The following is a 19,428-nucleotide window of genomic DNA, read 5'->3' as shown; positions in this document are numbered from 1 at the left end:
TCACAATAGCCAAGAGATGGAATCAACCTAAATGTCCATTGATAGATGAATGGATTTTTTAAATGTGGTATTTATACACAATGGAATACTATTCAGCTATATAAAAAAAATGATATCCTATCATTTGCAGCAACATGGATGGAACTGGAAACCATCGTGTTAAGTGAAGTAAGTCAGGCACAGAAAGACAAATACCGCATGATCTCACTCATATGTGGAATCTAAAAAAAAGTGGTTCTCATAGAAGTGGAGAGTTAGAATAATGGTAACCAGAGGACAGGAAGAGAGAGGGGTGGGGGAGAAGACATGGTGGACTAATGGGTACAAAACTCTGCTATCTACACTAAGTGAATCATTGTGCAGTATACACATGTATTGAAACAACACTGTATCCTACAAATATGTACAAGTAAATGTTAAAATATTTTGAATTAAAAAAAAGAAATAGTAAAATGTAAAACAATTTTTTTTAAAAAACTCAGTATAGATGGTGCTTTTTTCCAGTCTTGCAATTCCCTCCACAGAATCAAAAACCCACAGAAATATGCTACCAGCCCATCTCCCCCCAGGAGGTGCTCAGCAGATGAAAAGTGTGGGGGCCTTCTTTACCACTTTCCGGTCAAGGGCCATCTGCAAGGTCACACTAATTCATTGGCTACAGAAACTGTGGCTGCCTTTAAACCTCGGGGCAGAAAAAGCCTCCTTTATTCTCCAGTCACCTCGCCCATGCTGTTCCCAGCCTCTCCGTGGGGTCAGCCGTGACGAGGTGGCCACAGCACCCACTGTCCTCCTTCCCCATCTTCCTTGTTCTAAACTGCCTCCCCGCAAACAGCTCCAACCTGATGCACCGGGAACCTCAAAGCAAGCGTACCTCTCTGTGTGCTTCTTTGCTGCCACCAAGTTTTGTCAACAACTTCTTGGGCAGTGCAACCCACCGTGGGGTCCAGAAAAATCCCTCCACTACGCGGGGCATTTCACACCGGGACTGCGCCCCATGCTGTCCCACGCTCTGGGAGCACTTCTCCGCGCATCTGAACATCTTCAGGGCCCTGACTTTTACTTTCACTTTTACTACAGCTACATAATTGTGTAAAGAAAAAATGTATAATTTCCTTTTCCACATTGATCTCCTACAAAGCCTCAGCTGTTCTCACATTTTTATTTCTACCAAACATAAATACTCTTTTTTTAAGTAAAATCATGCTCAATGCTTGCTTGTTTACTAATATGTCCTGATTGCCGATTGTCCTAAAACCACCAGTCTGCCTTCCCTAGGAGACCCTCCGATGAGGACACCCCCTTCTCACTCACCTAGCTGTGGTCCCCTAGGGTCAGACCCTCCAAAATGGGGCTTTCAGAAAGGTCCACTGGAGCTCTGTTGTGCTTTCTGGGCCACAACTCAGGAAGGAGGCGCAATAAAGCATTAACATTCCATAGTGAGGAATGACCCACATTTGTGCTCATCTTGCCTCTAAAGAAAGACAAAGTATAGAGGAATTACGCCTTGAGGATGAGAGTAACAGCTCACATTTATGGAGCGCTAACTCAGGGCCAGCCCTGTGTTAAATGCTTTATAGACATTAACTCACGTAATACCTACTATCTCCATTCTCCAGGTGGGGAAACTGAGGCACCGACATTAGGTGACTTGCACAAGGCACAACAGCTGGTGAGGAGCAAGGCTGGGATCCCAACCCTGGCCGGGAGGCTGCACAACCTGACACCACCTCTGCAGGAACAGCAGGAGAGTGTCCAGCCCCCAGTGATGGGGCCACCAAATCGATGTTAGTACTTCCAGAACTGCAGAGCGTCTCTTTACCTCAGAAAGGGCACCAGACAGGTACAGTTTACTACAGGCACGACTCATCCACATTTTGATCAAATCAACCAGCAGAAAAATGTTCTGCCATGTATCATTTGTCCATGCCTTCCATCATGACCGTCTTCCAGAATAGGGCACTCATTTAATGGCATAACTTTTCCCCAACCCAGAAAGAAAAAGGACGTGGATAACAAAGTCATGTCTGCTCCATCCCAGCAGCATTTTTCTGTGGCACCTGGGGAGCAAATAGCAAAACCTAATCAAGATGACCAAAACCTGGGTTGCTACGGGACGTTTGAGAGTTGGGGTGTAAAAGGGGCACTGTAGAGTTGAAAGAACATTAGAAGGGGTTGTTTCTAGGGGTTTCTAAGGCCAGCTTTGGCCTGGGGGCTGTGTGGCCAGGGACAAGAAACTGTAGCTGTCTGGCCCCAAAACACGAGGAGCCTGGGTTTAAGTATCTCTCAGGGATTCCTTTTGTTCGTCGATCTCATATTACTCTGATTCTTACATTTGTGAGGTTTGGATAGGGAAAGCTCTAGAAAGAAATAGATCCCGACTCCAGAGGCTGTTTACAGTGTGAGGAGATGGCACCCCCTACTGTCAGGAGGATCCTTCAGAAACCAGGAGCAAGCTGAAAAGGGTGACCTTGAGTGCTGAGCAGGTGGCAGTTTCAAGGTGGCATGACTTACAGGAGGTCTGTGCAGCAGACCCTACTAATGCAGCTTTCTCCAAAGACTCAAAAACCGAAGAAACTGTTTTTATGTGTTATTTGCTCCTTTTCTCTATAGCAGATGCACCAAATCCTGTGGACAAGCAGTTTAAACTAATACGGTCACACCACCTGGAATCCCATTGTCCATTTTTGTCAACACTTTTTCTTGTTCAAAGCCTGGTGAGTTCCAGCCCAGGGACCTCTGCAGATTGGCAGGACTGCCCTAAAACCCCCTTTAACAGGGAAGTGCCACAGACCCTTGTTTCCCATTCTTGGGATTTAAACAGAAAGATAGGTTAGGTGAAAAAGGATTGCTCTAAATGAGGGCTGCTAGCCTGTGGCCCCAAGACCACAAATGGAGAAAAGAACAAAAGAAAGAGAAAATTGAAGCAGAATTTGTTCCAAGATAAATAAGTACATAAATAATGCAAACATTTCCCACATCATTTCAATGTAATAAAACCTGTAGGGGAAACATTATTATTGCCCGTTACCCTGAACAGATACCATCCTTACTATGTATTCTGCAGAGCTAAAGAAATTCCCCCAGGCTGTAGGACTTTACTTTGAAGCTATTCTTTGGGAGAAACCTTGGAGGTCCTCTGGTCCAACTTCTCAATCTTTCATGGAGCTCATCAACTTGAAGCAACGGACTTTCATGTCAGAAACTATGTTATGCAGAAACTAGAGCAGATATATCTCCCTTTTAAGGGGCCAGGTAGTTAACAAGTGACAGGATCATGTCATCCTTATTTTTCTTTTTCCCTATTATAGTAGTGACACATACTCATTGCAGAAAAATACAGAATGCGGTTTGTCATTTTTCCTCATGTCATTAAATAATTTTTCCTGTCATTAACTACTTTTTGAAAATCTCATTCTAATGGCTATGTAATATGCCATTTTAAAAGCCATTCTCTTATGCTGAGACATGTGTTTCCAACTTTTTTCTGCTGTTTCGAAGTGAGTTCAGTGAACATTTTGCACACTAACCTTCGCCCAGATTTCTGACTAGTGTAGTTTTGGAAGGGTTCTTTTGGGGTTAAAGGGAGAGTCAGTTCGTTTTTTAAGACACATGCAGTTGAGACTCTCATGATGCCACAGTGCTACTTTCTACAATAGCATATGGTTTCTTTGTAGAGGGAATAAAACATGAGCAATATGTGTTTTCAGCTGAAGGTCAGCATGAAACAAAAGAGTCGAGATTAGATGTCTGGCTTTTGCTCCCACTGTAACCCTACCCTGTGGCCTTGGGCAATCCCTTTGACTCCATCAGCCTTGGCTATTAAAATGACTAATTTTTAAACAATTTGAGTTTGTACGGAGGGAAAGTGTTATCACAGCAGGGTGTTAAGTCTTTCCCCTTTTTCTATGAGACAAAATTCTTTTTCCTTTCCAAATTCTCTGTTCTTACATCGCAGAAGTTATGGCAGTCACACAGCTGGGAACATTGCATATGAGCCCTGGCCTGTCATTGCAGAGATTTTCCTGCAGTGAGACTTCAGCAGGCCCCCCAGACATCCAAGAGCAGGCAGAAGGGAGGTTTGACTGTAGGGGCATCAGCCTTCAGGGCTTCTTTACATCACCAAAACTCACTGGCATCAAAATCCCATGCCCAGAAAGACAGCCCAGTGGATTCATTCATTCATTCAACCAAGGCAGTGGAAAGAGACCAGACTTGGTGCAGGTAGCTGGGTTTGAGACCCTGATTGCCATTTACTAAATTAGCTGCCTAAGCAGGAGACAAGAAGTTTCCCTATCTATAAAATGGGGTGGGGGGCGGATACCAGGCCTATTTTGCAGATGCATAAAGGGCGGAGTGGAATGGGGCCGCTTAGTCAGTTAACTCAAGGATTTCATTTTCAGATGCGGTGCGAGCCCACTAGCTCCACCTCAGTCCTTACCAATTCTTTTAAGAACTACAACTCCCAGCCTGAAGGTGTTCACTGCGCATGAGGCATGGCGACAGAAGCCTACATTTCCCAGCGAGCCTAGCAGTTACGCTGACGCGCGCCTGCGCCCTTGCGAGCTTCTCTCCAACTCGGGTTTGACCTACAGCCGCCCGGGAGAAGATGGCCGCCCCAGCAGTGTCAGGGTTCTCCCGGCAGGTGAGAGAATGGAAGTCCTGAAAGACAGCGGGAGGACTCCTCCCGGAGTGACCGGTACCAGACCCCGAGAGCCAGCATGCGAGGCTGCAGCTGGGGAATCGTGGCCCCCGGCCCAGGTCGTGGGGCCCGGCAAGTGAGGGTGGCCCGGGCGGCCCAGATTTTGCTCCCCCGGGACGCCCAGGGGGAAATGGTGCGGGGCTGCGCATGCCGTGACCTTGGCACCCTCCGAGTACATCCCCGGGAAGCAGCTGGCTTAAGGGGCGCAGGAGGAGGGGCCGGGCTCCCGGGACTCCGAGGAAAGAGGCACGGCCAAGCCCCCAAATCCGCTTCTTTTGCTATTGTGATAAAACCAGTCAGGGGTCACTAGTAATGCTAAGGAATATTTGTAAAGCACGTTTCACAGTTTTGTAAAGAAAATGAGACAGATAAGTTTGAACAACTCATTCTTGGCTGTTCAGCCAGTAAGTGCTAGAGTTGAGATTCGAACACACAGGGTCACAAGAAGATGGAGTTGGGAAAAAAATGTATGCTCCTTGTACTACATCTCACCATGATGCTTTACATATCATGACCCCTTGCAGGCTTAGGTAATTTTCCCATAAGTGTTAAAACAGTCTTTTAATCTTCACATCCAGTTTTGATATAGCACATTTCAGAGTTGGAAGTATTTGAAGGTGACCTTCGCAGGTGCTTCTTAAACTGTAAATTCCAACTATGTCCTTTGATAGACAAAGTACCATCTCTCAGAACTAGGGCCTGTTGTCTGATCAAATTGCTGCAGTACTCAAAGAATTAATATGTATTTTCAGATAGCATTTGGATTTTTAAGAAGGTACATTGTTGCACATCATGCTGGAATCCTCTCACTTTTATTAAAATCCTGCTCCAGGGTGTGGTAATATAAAGCCAAAAATTTTGTTGAATTTTTCTGAAGCATGCACTCTCAAGTTGGTGTACTGGCCTTAGCCCATTCCTGGCAAACTTGGAGATTTCCCAAGGAACTTGGAATGAGTGTCAGTAGGAAAATTTACTCCTAGGTAGTAAAGAGCAGCTCACCCTCATGTAATCTCTGTGGATGATAAAAGAAACATACGAAACTAATCATTTAAAAGTCATTTAAATTTTTTTATTATTGAGTTAAATACAGAAATCCTTCAAATAATCTCTTTTTGATATATTTTCCTTTATTGTTTTGAAGGTGCGATGCTTCAGTACATCAGTGGTGAAGCCATTTGCCAAGCTTGTGAGGGTATGTTAATTATATTAATTTATATATAGTCTTGTGATTTTATTAATTTATATATAGTCTTATAGACTAATTTATATATGGTCTTGTGATTGCAAAGCAGATGAAAGTCTGTGAGTCGAACAACAGTACAGTTAGGGCGTGGACTTCTGTGTAGTCACTGTCTGAACCTTTCTGCACAATTTGTGGTTCCCAAAATGTGATGTGTGCATGAAGTGGGGAAAGGAATATTTGAGTGCTTGCTATGTGACAGCCCAGGCATAACCTTTATATATGAGAACTTCTTTTTTTTTTTAATCATTTGTTTTTCCCATTAACCTTCCAAAATAGGCAAGCTAGCATTTATTTATTTTTTTAATGAGAGAAACAAGTTCAATGAAAAAGTGACATGTCTAGGTTCTCACAGTAGTTTATTACAGGAGTTGATATTAAAGTCAAAGTATCTCTCTTTCTATTGCAATTCCGTTGCTACTCTACGGGTTCCATCTTGCTCTCCTCCAGCTGGTGAGGAATATTCACTGTTTACACCTGTTCTCCAAACAAAATGAGCATTTACAAAGAGACTTCTCCACTAGGCACCAAAAAGTTTCACCATTTCAAAGATCTGCCAGTCCTTTTCAAGCTAGTTGACCCCTGATGAAGAGGACTGTTAGTGACTTAGTAAACGAAGTTCACCAGGAAGCCCCCAGAAATGATGCATAGCTAAAAAGTGGTAACAACCCTGTTGGAACATGAAGTCTAACTCTATCTCCATGGGTTATTTTGTAATTTTCTTTAGTTATTAGTTCCCATGTGACAGAGAATTGATTCAGCTGTCAGGGAGCAGGAACTTCTCTCAGCTCACAGGCCCAAAGATGTGCTGGACTCTTTCCTACCCACCTAACCCTGCTCCCCAACCAACAATGAGCCAATCCTCCCCTTGGAAAACTATCCTAAGGGAAAGATCAAAATACCACGTCTATGTCTTTAGCAAACCACATCAGATGGAATTTAGAAAAATGATTGTTACACCCCAACCTTCGTTACCAGTGCCAAATCTATACAAACCATTATGAATAGTCTAATTCTGTCCTTCAGAAGAGAACTTCTTAAAACCCCATAACAGTGATAGGACTTAGCTGGTCTTCCTAGTTTATAATAGGGGAAACTAAGGCCCTGGGAAAATTTGCCCAAGGTTACTCAGGTTAGACTTAGAGCTGGAGTGGAAGTAAATCTTTTTCATTCAAAGCCTAAGCTTTCCCAGTACAACTGTACATACCACTAAGCACATGTACTCATACATTGATGGTAGTGTGTAGAAAAAGTCTACAGTTTATCATGAAAAATAATTCAAGTACCAGGTATTTTGTAAATTGCTAAAGGGTTCTATTAAATTGAACATTGATGGGGAGGCTCTCTAAGGGGGCATTTATAGTATTACTATGAAATATATAAAAGTATAGTCATGCTTTGCTTAGCGATGGGGATGTGTTCTGAGAAATACATCGTTAGGCAATTTTGTTGTTCAAACAGCATAGAGTGAGTGTACTTACACAAACCTAGATGGTGTAGCCTATACATACCTAGTCTATATGGGGTAGCGATTATAATCCTATGGGACCACCATGGTACATGGGGTCTGTCGTTGACCAAAATATCTTTATGCAGCTCATGACTATACTTACATGTTTCATAAACACCTGTTTTCCTTGCTTTAACATGTTCCAACTGTCTTCTTTCAGTGTTAAAAACCTCCCATATGTGGTACTGAATATTTAATTGAGTTCAAAGGAAGCATAAGCACATCTCAAAATTAAAGTAATTGAATTATAGGTAGGTAGAGCAGGAAGGGACTTTAGACACCTGTCTTCTGAGCTCATCATTTTATTGATGAGGAATTGGAGGCCAGAGACTGGGTGACCTGGCCAAGGAAACATCCCTAATTTGTTTGAGAATTTCCATGTAGGACAGCTCTTTGATGATGTATTTAAACTGTTTTGTGTTATAAGAAAGAGATGTATTTTTTAAGTTACAAATACTTAATTCTTCTCTTGACAGTATAATACTGTCTCACTATTTTGCTTTTTCATGCTTTTCCTACCCCACTCTTTTTTTAAAGCCACCTGTTCAAGTATATGGTGTTGAAGGTCGCTATGCCACTGCTCTTTATTCTGCTGCATCTAAACAGAATAAACTGGAACAAGTAGAAAAGGAGTTGCTGAGGGTAGCAGTAAGTAGTTTTCTTGTTCATTACACATTAAGTCCCTGTTTGTTTATTTTTCCCTTTAGTTGTTTGATTATGCATCCCTAATGAGGTATAATTCCTATGAGAGAAAAAAACTGCAAAAACTTTTCTGAAAATAGGTCATTAGCAATAATATTGGCTTTTATTATTCGGAAACTAGTGTATAATAGGAACAAACAAACATATGTGGATATTAATATTAGGAACCAAGATTTCAGGCTAAGAAGAGATAGAAATATAAAAATACGAGATGGTAATTTAAGAAAAATTGACATTTCAGAAGAGAAAAAGTCACCTTTACAAATTTATGCGTTGCTGCCAGTATGGTTCTGGCCATCACATCTTGGGCACGAATGGTGACATTTGGCTTTGTACCCCGTGAATATTCATAACAAATGAAAAAAAAATCTATGCCTATAATCAGGTAATTCCAAAATGGTCTTTAGAATATGTTATGATTTGTTGTACTGAGAAATTATTTTCTTTATGAAACCTTTTTTTCTCTCTTAATTATTGTTTTGTTCATAAGAGGTGAGGGGAGAATGACTGAGCACAGCCGGGCAGCAAAATTAGTAAAGATGTGTGAGCTTCATAATGATAATAGAGAACTGACAAAGAAAGACCATGAGGCTACAGGGGAAAGTTTATTTTTATTTGACATGAAAAGAAGAGTAAATAAACCAAAGTAACAGAAGCCTACACTGTAACTTAAATAGGAGAATCTCTGCTTTAATTTTCACTGAATTTTCTCATTTTGTTCTTCCTCTTTCCTTTTATTTTCTAGTTGCCACCTCTGGCAATAAGGTTTATGTTAAAGAAGGGAAGGGAGGCACATATCTTGTATTTTTTAATCCACGTATTTCTAAAGAGTTTTTTATTCTTTAGGGAGAAAACAACTCACAGACTAGTTATATAGTATAATGTTTATATTCTATATTAATTATTATACTTACATTCTATAAGTACTATTGTTCCATACTACTTACGTTTTACTCCATTTTCATTTTGAGCTCCTATTGGAACTTTTGTTCTAACAGAGTAACTTTAGTTCTGTATTCCTTCCTCTGTCCAGTTATCTCTGTAGATAATGCTTAAGGTCTTAGCTGGTGTGATAAACCCTTTTCATCTTCACAGAGCCAGTAGGCCCAGCCTTACTGTTGGAGACACTTGGGGGGAAGGGGTAGCAGGAGTAGACAGGAGCTCACACAGGCATTTTTGGAAGTGATGATTAATTGTCTGCTACTTGTCAGTTATGCCCACTTTAAACCCAGCTAAACAGTCATGTTCCCAACAGAGAGAACGACCTGGGTTGTGGACATTAGAATGGGGTTTGACTAAAACCTGGCAGTCAGTCAAGACATGTAGAAAAAGAAGGGAGGCAATTACCTTAAGACCCTTTATAAATGAAAAATAGCATTTTTTTGGCACTGAGAGGGAAATGTGATACTATAGAGATGTCACACTAACTGTCCACTGGATGAGGCAGCAGAAACAGGTAAGAAAAATGAAAAGCTGGATAATCCAAATTCCAGAATGCTATTAATTTGGATAAGCCTACAATTTTTATGGAAAGGTGTCTTTTCTGTGGGGCAACTCAAGTGGAAATTTTAGCATTGGACGACAGTGTGTGACAAGTAGCCTGGATTCTAGCCAGGAACCTGGGAGGAGGTGCTAGCAGAGTAACTGAAAGGCGAGGAGAGGTATGTAACTGAAAGATGCCCGACTGTGGGTGGTTTGTTAGAGCTCTGGCCTGATAGTAAGGGGGGCAGGGTGCTGGCAGCTGCACTTGGTTGTTGTATCCAGACATTTGTGATTTAACAAACTTCTGACAAAGTGCTCTCCTGTTGTGGTTGCAGTCCTGTTTTTGTCTTCTCTCCCTTCCAGACTCATATCAGTCTGTTGTTCTGGAAACACCAGAAGTCTCACAGAGTTGGGTTAGTTCTCTGGAGCTCTGTAAAAGGCAGGACAGAATCAGGGTCAGCCTGGGCAGAGAGTTCCCTCCAAGGGAATGGCAAGGAGGCCTCTTTTGTGGTCTTTTGGGTCTGTACTTGAAGGATAGCATTGCTAAACTATTACCCATATTAAATACATTAAAATATGCAATGAATTGAAGGTTTTGGCTCCTTAGTTTTTCATTCTTTCTTGAAAAGCAAAAATAAATTTAAGAAACTTCATAAAGTATTTTTAAGATTTTTCACAGAGCATCTTTATAAAATCATGGTGCAGTACATTCTTAAAGGCAGTCAAGAGAAATTTGTTTTTAAACTTATGTGCCTTGACAGTGCTAATTTAATTAATACTTAATTCATAAGAAAGTGTGTTTGGCAGCTGGGGTCATTTGTGCTGTAAAGAACTTAAGAAATTTTTTTTGGTACTTTTAGCAACTCCTGAAGGAACCCAAATTGGCTGCTTCTATTCTGAATCCCTATGTGAAGCATTCCATTAAAGTGAAAAGCCTAAATGACATCACAGCAAAAGAGAAATTTTCTCCTCTCACGTCCAATCTAATCAGTAAGTATTAGAACTTTCATTTGAGGTCTCTTAAAACCTTGCTGCTAGAAATGTGGTCCGTGGCCAAGAGCATCAGCATCACCTGGGAGCCTGCTGGCAGTAAAGAATCTCAGGACCCACCCCAACCTGCTAAATCGGAATCTGCACCTTAACCATCTTCCCAAGGGAATCGTTTATACGTTAAAGTTTGAGAAGCATTGCCTAAAGGATACTGAGATGTAGGAGTGTAATTGCATAGTCAGAAGTTTGAGCCCATGGAGGATACCAGTGGGATTCATGCTGAGAAAATAGTTTGTGGCCAGTGGTGTGTGCCTTGATCCTTGGAGACATTTGTATCCTTTGGTACAGTTGGAATGCTTTTCAAATCCTCATGGCCAACTCAAAATACAAGTTCCAAAGAAAATGCATTCATGCCATCGTCTTTGAATATAGACAGTATGTTGATTTGGGAATTTGTAGCCAAACATTGAAATCTGTAACATAAATATGAAAATTAGATTGCAAGCTGAGTATAAGAAGTCTGTTGCAGATCTGTGTGGGTAAGAATCTCCCACACTTACTAATTTAAATGTTGTCAGTACAGTCTTTTTAAAAAAAAAAAAAAAAACATTGAATATACTTTTTAAATAACAGGTTGTATCTTCTCTATTTGCATTCTTAAAGGACACTGAATATGGTTTTTTAAGGACACAAAGCTAAGTTTGCTTTTGGGGTGAATATAATTCTTCATGAACAACCTGTTTAAATGAGTTTCATGTTACTGAGACACTTTCACTTTCCCAGATTTGCTTGCTGAAAATGGTCGCTTAAACAATACCCAAGGAGTCATTTCTGCCTTTTCTACCATGATGAGTGTCCACCGTGGAGAAGTACCTTGCACAGTGACCACTGCATCTGTAAGTAACAGATGTTGCTGCCACATTTTCCTGGACATTACATGTATCACATTTTGCAGAAAGAAAGGGAAAAAACAGGGTAAAATCAAATTGGGAAAGATGACTTGTCACTTGGAAGGTAGGTTCGTTTCATTCTTATATCAGCTTCTATGAACCTCCACTTTGGAAAGGAGGGCCAGTGTTTATCTTCTTAGTGCTTCTGTAACTGGTTATTATTCATAAGGACTGTAAACTGGGTTAAATGTGAAGAATATCAAAATGTGTTTTTAAAAAAAGAGTGGTTTTTGTTCCATTATAAGTTTAAATTATTTTGTAAATACCTTATTAAGTGTTTGATCTTTCATTTTTTGTGGCAGTGAATGGGAGGGGGTAGGGAGGATATGCCCTTTGATTTTTTTTGACTTGCTAGGATAGGCTGTGATAACTAGTCCCCATTTATTGAACCCTACCATATGCTGGATACTTTTAATTCATTATTTTATTTAATACCAAAAGACCCATATGAGGTAGAAGTACAAGTAGTCTTCAAGAAGTTCATGAGAAGATTCTTATTATCCTTCAATTCTATTTTTCCATAAATTTTGGCAGGGGTGCAGCTGGCTGGTGTGGGGTTCTGAACCTGTGACCTAGGTATTATAAGGCTGTGCTCTAACCAGCTGGTTGATCTAACTGGCCAGCCCACACAAACTTTTTGAAGTACCCTTGTAGAATTGTCCCTATTTTACAGATGAGGAAACTGAGGCCAAGGAAAATTATGAAGGTTGCCCTAGGTCACATAAGGTGGGACCAGGATTTGAACACAGGCCTCTCTGTCTTAGAAGCTTATGTTCCTTAAACTACACCACATTGTCTCTCCAAAAATATTTTTTGTTGTTGTGTTAAATATGAACTTTTTTCCTAATGTAGTTCAGTCAGTACAGGAAAACAGTCTGTAGGACTTAAACATCAGTAGAGTATGATAGATATTCTTGGAATACACAGTGCCTGACCTCATCTAGATGAATAATCCCAGTGTCTAAAAGGCGCTCTAACTCTCCAAAAGAGCACAGTTTCAACTTGAAGCATTTTAGCACATAATACTTATTTGCACACTTGTAGTTCAGAATTTGGTGCCCCCAAAACACATATCTAGCTGAAAACGATCACAGCTCAGACATTTGCAGGGAGCTCACTGTGACCACACTGTTTATTCCTGACAGTGTAGCACAGAGGTGTTCACCCGCCACACGGTCACCAATTGTATGGCTGAGCACTGGTATAGATCATTCTTCGGTGAACACAAGGACATGATATTTTTAAAGGATGCTTATTTTTGCAAAAGTGTTTTAGAACCAGCTGTTATTAATGCTTTTATTGTTGACACTCTTGGGTAAATAAGTTTCCACTGTTTAAAAAAGAAAAAGTATACCTTTATTAGTGACCAGGGCACAGGCCCTACAAATACACAGACTGATTTCAAATATTGATGTTGGTCCTCACTTGCTGATTTGAACACAGGCAAGTTTCTTAACCACTCTGACCCTCAGTTCTCTCATGTCAGATGGGAATAATAATCGCTGGCCTCACAGGATTGTCAGGATTAAGGGAGATGGTGGGTGTAAAATGCTTGGCACAGACAGGTACCTGGCACTCAGTGCGTGTCTCAGTGGAAGGTGTGTATATGTTTCAGAGTGCTCTAAGCTCGAAGTCTCAGCAAAGAACGTTTTCATTGAACCCTGATAGACTTTTACCACCACCACCACCCAAAAGATATTATTAGATCTTTACAAAAATGTAAAGATTTTTTGCTAGCTTTTGGACTCTTGGATGGGGGGTGGGGAGGTAGGACTGTGACAGGTGAAAAGCCCTTCCTTCAGCAACCTTTTTCATTCTCACCTAATCACCTAACCAACCAGGAGTAAAAGTTAGGGCAAAGAGGAGAAGATGCAGTCTGGACATTCGGGGTGCTTGCTCTTTATGAGCAGATTACACAGCTGTGCTGACTTTAGGAAAAAGCCAGCTGCTCCATGTTCTCTCAGTGAGATGCAGAGAGTGGCGTGGTATGCCAGAGCTCCAGGTAAGCATTAGATCTGGGGAGACAGACAGCCGATAGAGCTGGGAAAACTTAGAGATTGTAGAACCAGGTTAAACTGCAGCTTTTTGTCCAAGGAAATATTAGGTGTATGCTGGACCACAGGGCTGCACAGAGGAGAGGCCTGCATCTCCTGCATGGATGGGCTCGTATCTGCAGGCATTGTAACTTTGGGGTTTTTCCCTCCTAGTTCCAAGTTGTACTGCTATTATCATGGAGCAGAGACAGGGGAGGGGTGGCATTTATGGGCAGTAAGTGAACTGCCCAACAGGAGCTACCCAGGTGTCCTTGTGAGGCAGGGCCTTCTCATGCTCCCTGACCCACCAGCACTGACAGGGAGTGAATGCTGCAATGCAGTCCCGTGATGGGTCCCCTCATGGTTGAGACAGGAATCCACAGGCCTGTCTCGGTGATGTGTGCCTGGTTATTTTTTCCTTTTAACTGTGGAAGTTTCTGTTTTGCTTATCTAAATTTAAAGGATGGTTTTGTCCTTTTTTAGCCTTTAGATGAAGCTACCCTCTCTGAATTAAAAATAGTCCTGAAGAGCTTCCTAAGTCAAGGCCAAGTATTGAAGTTGGAGGTTAAGGTAGGTTTTTAGTTATTTATGGTATGTTTCCTCAGATTATTTGAAACTTAAAATGACTATAAAAAGTATTAGTGAAAAATTAGATCTGATTCTGTATTAATTTGCTTGTAGTAGAAATTTTATATGTATTTTAAATTTAAATGATAATCTGATTCCTTGCACAACTCCACTTCTGCCTTTTTCAAGATATAATTGGAACGTCTTATATTTGCATAGCACATTTAGCCTTTACAAAGCAATTTTTAATCTATTCATATGATTAGTGAAATAATGTCAATGTGATTTTACATTTCCAACCTATTTTCCTTCCTAGATTGATCCGTCAATCATGGGTGGAATGATTGTCCGTATTGGAGAGAAATATGTTGATATGTCTGCAAAAACTAAGATTCAGAAGCTGAGCAAGGCTATGCGAGAGACTATCTGAAAGTGTTGCTTTTCTGTCATCAGTGAAAATTCTTAAACTTGGAGCAACAATAAAATTCTTCCTGAACAGACCATATTATGTTTACTGTCTTTAAAAGTGGACACAGGGAGGGGTGGTTGGTTAGCTCAGTTGGTTAGAGTGTGGTGCTGATAACACCAATGTCAAGGGTTTGGATCTCTGTGCCAGCCACCTGCCAAAAAAAAAAAGTGGAATACAGGGTGCCTTATTTTTATATCTTTCAGTATCTCCCTGGTTTAAAGGTTAAGCTCTTCTGGCTGGAGAATTTGGTTTGCAGATTATTGTTAGGAATTAATGATTAAACACAGCATCTGGCACGTAGTCACTCAACGAAGTCCATCTGATAGTGCCTGCTGAAATCTCATATCTTTAAGGGGTTGTTCAGAACTCCTGGTCCCTAATAGATTATCAGATGACTCTTGCTTCATCAGTCCCCTAGGGAGGCTTCTCCCTACTAAAATGCTCTTAATCCCGACATAACACACCTAATTGTAGGATGCTCTGTTGCATTCAAGGCCATTTTATGTACGTCTTAAACATCATAATGACCTTGTGATCCAGGTGGACGGACATATCACCCTGCTTTACAAATGACAAAAGAGGTTGAGGGGCCCTAGAGATTTGCTCAGGGTCACATGCCTGGACAGCTGGTGGGTCAGGCCCCAAAGCCCAGGTGTTCTGCTCCCCATTTCCTGTTGGTTGCACTACATCACTTAACACCACACTCTAGCTCATTGCTGGAGCCAACAGGCAAAGCTGATCTCAGGTGAGTCCCCGTGCGCCTTCCCGCTTTGTCTCTAAGATGCTCCCAATTTGCCCATTAACCAAGACCAGCTCCCAGGTCAGCTGTTCCCCTACATTTTTCCTCCTGGCCTTATGGGGAAGATAGAGTTCCCCAGGCAACAGTCTCGGGTGCCCATTCCTTGGTTACCCTCCAGGAGTGTTTGGCCTACAAACCGATTCTGTTCCCAGAGCTACGCCAGGTTGGGCAGAGGCAGGATGACAGCAGCTAGGAAGTCCTATGGGGCCACGATGAGGCCTAGGGCTACTCACTGCACACTAATTCCCTCCACTTGGCACAACACAGCCCTCCTGGCTGTCACGCTCGGCCTAAACTCACTTTTTTTTTTTTTTCAAAAGATGACCAGTAAGGGGATCTTAACCCTAAACTTGGTGTTGTCAGCACCACACTCTCCCAAGTGAGCCACAGGCTGGCCCCATAAACTCACTTCTTCCTGACAAACCAGCTACATGACCACCTAAAGTGGCAACTGACACAGACACAATACTTGGGGGCCTCTTGGTACTTTCCCAGGAGCCAGGAGTACCAAGTCTGCTCATTGGCCTAGTATCCATTCACCTAACAGGTGGGCATAAGACCGCCCAGCTAGAGACTGCATTGACCAGCCTCCCTTGCTGACCACACAGCCCCTGACCACGGGACCAAGTTCCAGCAAGAGGGTGAGGAGAGGAAATGCTGTGTGCCCTTCCTGGACTGCCCTTACGAGCAATGGGCGGCAGTTCTCTTAGTTCGTCCCCTCTGCCTCTGGCTAGATGCAGACCAGATGGCGGGAGCTGGAGCAGCTACACTCCCAGGCAAGAGCCAAGTAATGCCAAGGCCAGAGGCACCCTGACAGGCCTGACCACTGCCCCCTGAGTTAACATGAGAGAGAAGCTCTCTCACTGAGGCTGCAGGATGGTGGCTCTCTGTGTCTTAGCAGCTGAGCCTGTAACCTGACCCTGAGCCCCATCCACCTTCCTCCTAGCTGGCCTCCTGACTGCAGTGAGGCCCACGCTGCACCAGACAGCATCACACGCTGTGAAACCACAGAACTCACACAAACGTGTGATGGCTGGGACCCAAACCTTTTCTAGGGGAACCTCTTGCTGATAATACTGCCCAAATCCTTCAGAATCAAACACAACAATCTTCCCATGGACTAAGCACTTGGGGGAAATGATTAAATACTTCAAATATTGCTTCATGAGATCATCAGAGATTACCCCAGAGATCTTTGTACATGGATACCTTCATAGCATTTATCAAGGTGAAAATTTTAAAACAACTTAAACATGTAGCCGTTCAGGATTGTTTAAATAAACTAGAATACAATCAGACAATGGGATACTATACAGTCCTTAAAAATCAAGTTGTGGAAGAATATATGTGTAGCTTATTGAAAAGAAGACAATCAAAATGCGAGATTATGTTACTAAATCTAAGTATTCAACAGGTTTTATTGAAACACAAGTATACATATTTGTGGGGTACAGAGTTGAATATCAATACTTACATACAATGTGTGATGATCAAATCAGGATAATTAACATGTTCGTCATTATGAAATGTAATCATTCTGTGTCCATTAAACAGTTTCTCGCTAGCCCCCTCTCCCTCCCACTTTTCCACCTCTAGTAACCACAGACCTGTTTTCTCCTTATGAAACTTCAACATATTGTTGAGACTGTTCTTTTTCTTTTTTTCTTTCCTTCTTTCTTATTTTTTAGCTCCCACTTCTGAGTGATGATATGCAGTACTCCTCTTTCTGTGCCTGGCTTGATTCACTTAACATAATTTTCTCCAAGCTCATCCATGCTCTTGCAACCCTAACCCTAACCCTAACCCATTCTTTTTATGTCTGAGTAGTATTCATTGAGTATGTATATCACATTTTCCTTATCCAGTCGTCCATTGATGAACATTTCAGTTGGTTCCATATCTTAGCTATTGTAAATAGCGCTTTGATAAACATGGGAGTGCAGGTATCCCTTCAACATGATGATTTCTAGTCCTTTGGGTATAGGCCCAGTGGTGGGATTGCTGGGTTGAATGGTAGTTCTATCTGTAGTTGTTTGAGAAACTTCCATACTGTTTTCCATAATGTTCATACTAATTTATAGTCTCACTAACAGTGTAGAAGGGTTCCCTTTTCTCCGCATTCTCACCAGCATTTGTTTCTCTGTCTTTTTGGTAGTATCCAGTCTAACTGGGGTGAGATGATATCTCAGTGTGGTTTTGATTTACATTTCCCTGATTAGTGATGTTGAACATTTTTTCACATACTTGTCAGCCATTTGTATGTTTTCTTTTGAGAAATGTCTATTCAGCTCTTTTGTGCATTTTTTGATCACATTATTTGTTTTTTGTTTTGTTTTGTTTTTTTCCTGTTAATTTGTTTTAGTTCCTTTATATATTCTGGATATGAATCCCTTGTCAGATGTATAGCTTGCAAATATTTTCTCCCATTCTATAGGTTTTCTTTTCTCTCTGTTTGATTGTTTCCTTTGCTGTGCAGAGGTTTTCAGTTTAATATAATCCAATTTGTTTATTTTTTCTTTAGTTGCCTGTGCTTTTGGGGTCTTATTCATGAAGTCTTTGCCCGGTCCTACATCCTGAAGTGTTTCCCCTGTGTTTTCTTCCAAGAGTTTTATAGTTTCAGGTCTTATATTTAAGTCTTTAATCCATTTTTGAGTTAATTTTGGTATATGGCAAGATGCAGGGGTCTACTTTCATTCTTCTGCATGTAGACATCCAGTTTCCCCAGCACCATTTGTTGAAGAGGCTGTCCTTTCCTCAATGTATGTTCTCGGTGCCTTTGTTGAAGATCAGTTGGCTGTAAGTACATGGGTTGAATTCTGGGTTCTCTAGTCTGTTCCTTTTGTCCTCCGGTTTTTTTGTTTTGTTTTATTTTTTTGCTCAGGACTGCTTTGGCTAGTCAAGGTCTTTTATTGTTCCACATGAATGTTTGGATTGTTTTTCTGTTTCTATAAAGAATATCATTGTTGTTTTGATGGGGATTGCATTGAATTTGTATTGCACATTGAGTAGTATGGACATTTTCACATTAATTCTTCCAATCCATGAGCATGGAATGTCTTCCCATCTTTTTGTGTCCACTTTCATTTATTTCAGTAGTGATCTGTAGATCTCATTGTAGAAATCTTTCACCTCTTTGGTTAAATTTATTCCTAGATATTTCATTCTTTTGGTAGCTATTGTAAATGGGCTTGCTTTCTTGATTTCTTTTTCTGCTATTTTGTTGTCAGTATATAAAAATGCTATTGATTTCTCTGTATTAATTTTGTATCAGGCAACTTTCTGAATTCAGCCCTGGAGTTTTGGTGGGGTCTTTAAGTTAATCAGCCCTGGAGGCTTTGGTGGAGTCTTCAGGTTTTTCTAGATATAACATCTGCAAACAGGGACAGTTTGACTTCATCTTTTCTAGTATGGGTGCCCTTTATTTCTTTCTTTTGCCTGCTTGCTCTTGCAAGTACTTCCAATACTGTGTTGGATAGGAGTGGTGAGAGTGGGCATCCTTCTCTTGTTCCTGTTCTTTCTCCTTGTTCCTGTTTATTCGGGATGATATTTACAGTGGGTTTGTCATATATGGCTTTATTGTGTTGAGATACTTTCCTTTTATTCCTAATTTGTTAAGCACCTGTATCATGAAGGGATGTTGAGTTCTGTCAAATGCTTTTTCTACATCTATTGAGATAATCATATAGATTCTCTCCTTGATTTTGTTGATGTGGTGTACCACATTTATTGACTTGCATATGTTGAACCATCCTTGCATCCCTGGGATGAATCGCACTTGATCATAATCTTTTTGATATGCTGTTGTATTTTGTTTGCTAATATTTTGTTGAGGATTTTTGTGTCTAAGTTCATCAAGGATATTGGCCTTTTTTAGTTTTCTTTTTTTGTTGTGTCTGTCTGATTCTGGTATCTGTCACCTCATACAGTGACTTCAGGAGAATGGTCTTTGTTTCAATTATTTGGAATAGATTGAAAAGGATTAGTATT

General features: G+C 41.2%; 1 protein-coding gene across 1 annotated transcript; it reads left to right on the top strand.

Annotated features, from left to right (window-relative positions):
• Positions 1-4,523: 4,523 nt before the first annotated feature.
• On the top strand, positions 4,524-14,676 carry ATP5O (ATP synthase, H+ transporting, mitochondrial F1 complex, O subunit). The gene is made up of 7 exons (XM_008570922.1): positions 4,524-4,642; positions 5,841-5,891; positions 7,987-8,097; positions 10,494-10,623; positions 11,407-11,519; positions 14,090-14,176; positions 14,490-14,676. The coding sequence occupies exons 1-7, from the start codon at positions 4,607-4,609 to the stop codon at positions 14,601-14,603; spliced, it is 642 nt and encodes a 213-aa protein (XP_008569144.1). The 5' UTR covers positions 4,524-4,606; the 3' UTR covers positions 14,604-14,676.
• The last annotated feature ends 4,752 nt before the right edge of the window (positions 14,677-19,428 follow it).

The sequence above is a fragment of the Galeopterus variegatus genome, unplaced genomic scaffold (assembly GCF_000696425.1).
Source record: "Galeopterus variegatus unplaced genomic scaffold, G_variegatus-3.0.2 Scaffold643, whole genome shotgun sequence".
Classification (NCBI taxonomy): Eukaryota; Metazoa; Chordata; class Mammalia; order Dermoptera; family Cynocephalidae; genus Galeopterus; species Galeopterus variegatus.
Note: the sequence above shows the minus strand (reverse complement) of the source record. Positions and strands in the feature narration are given on the sequence as shown.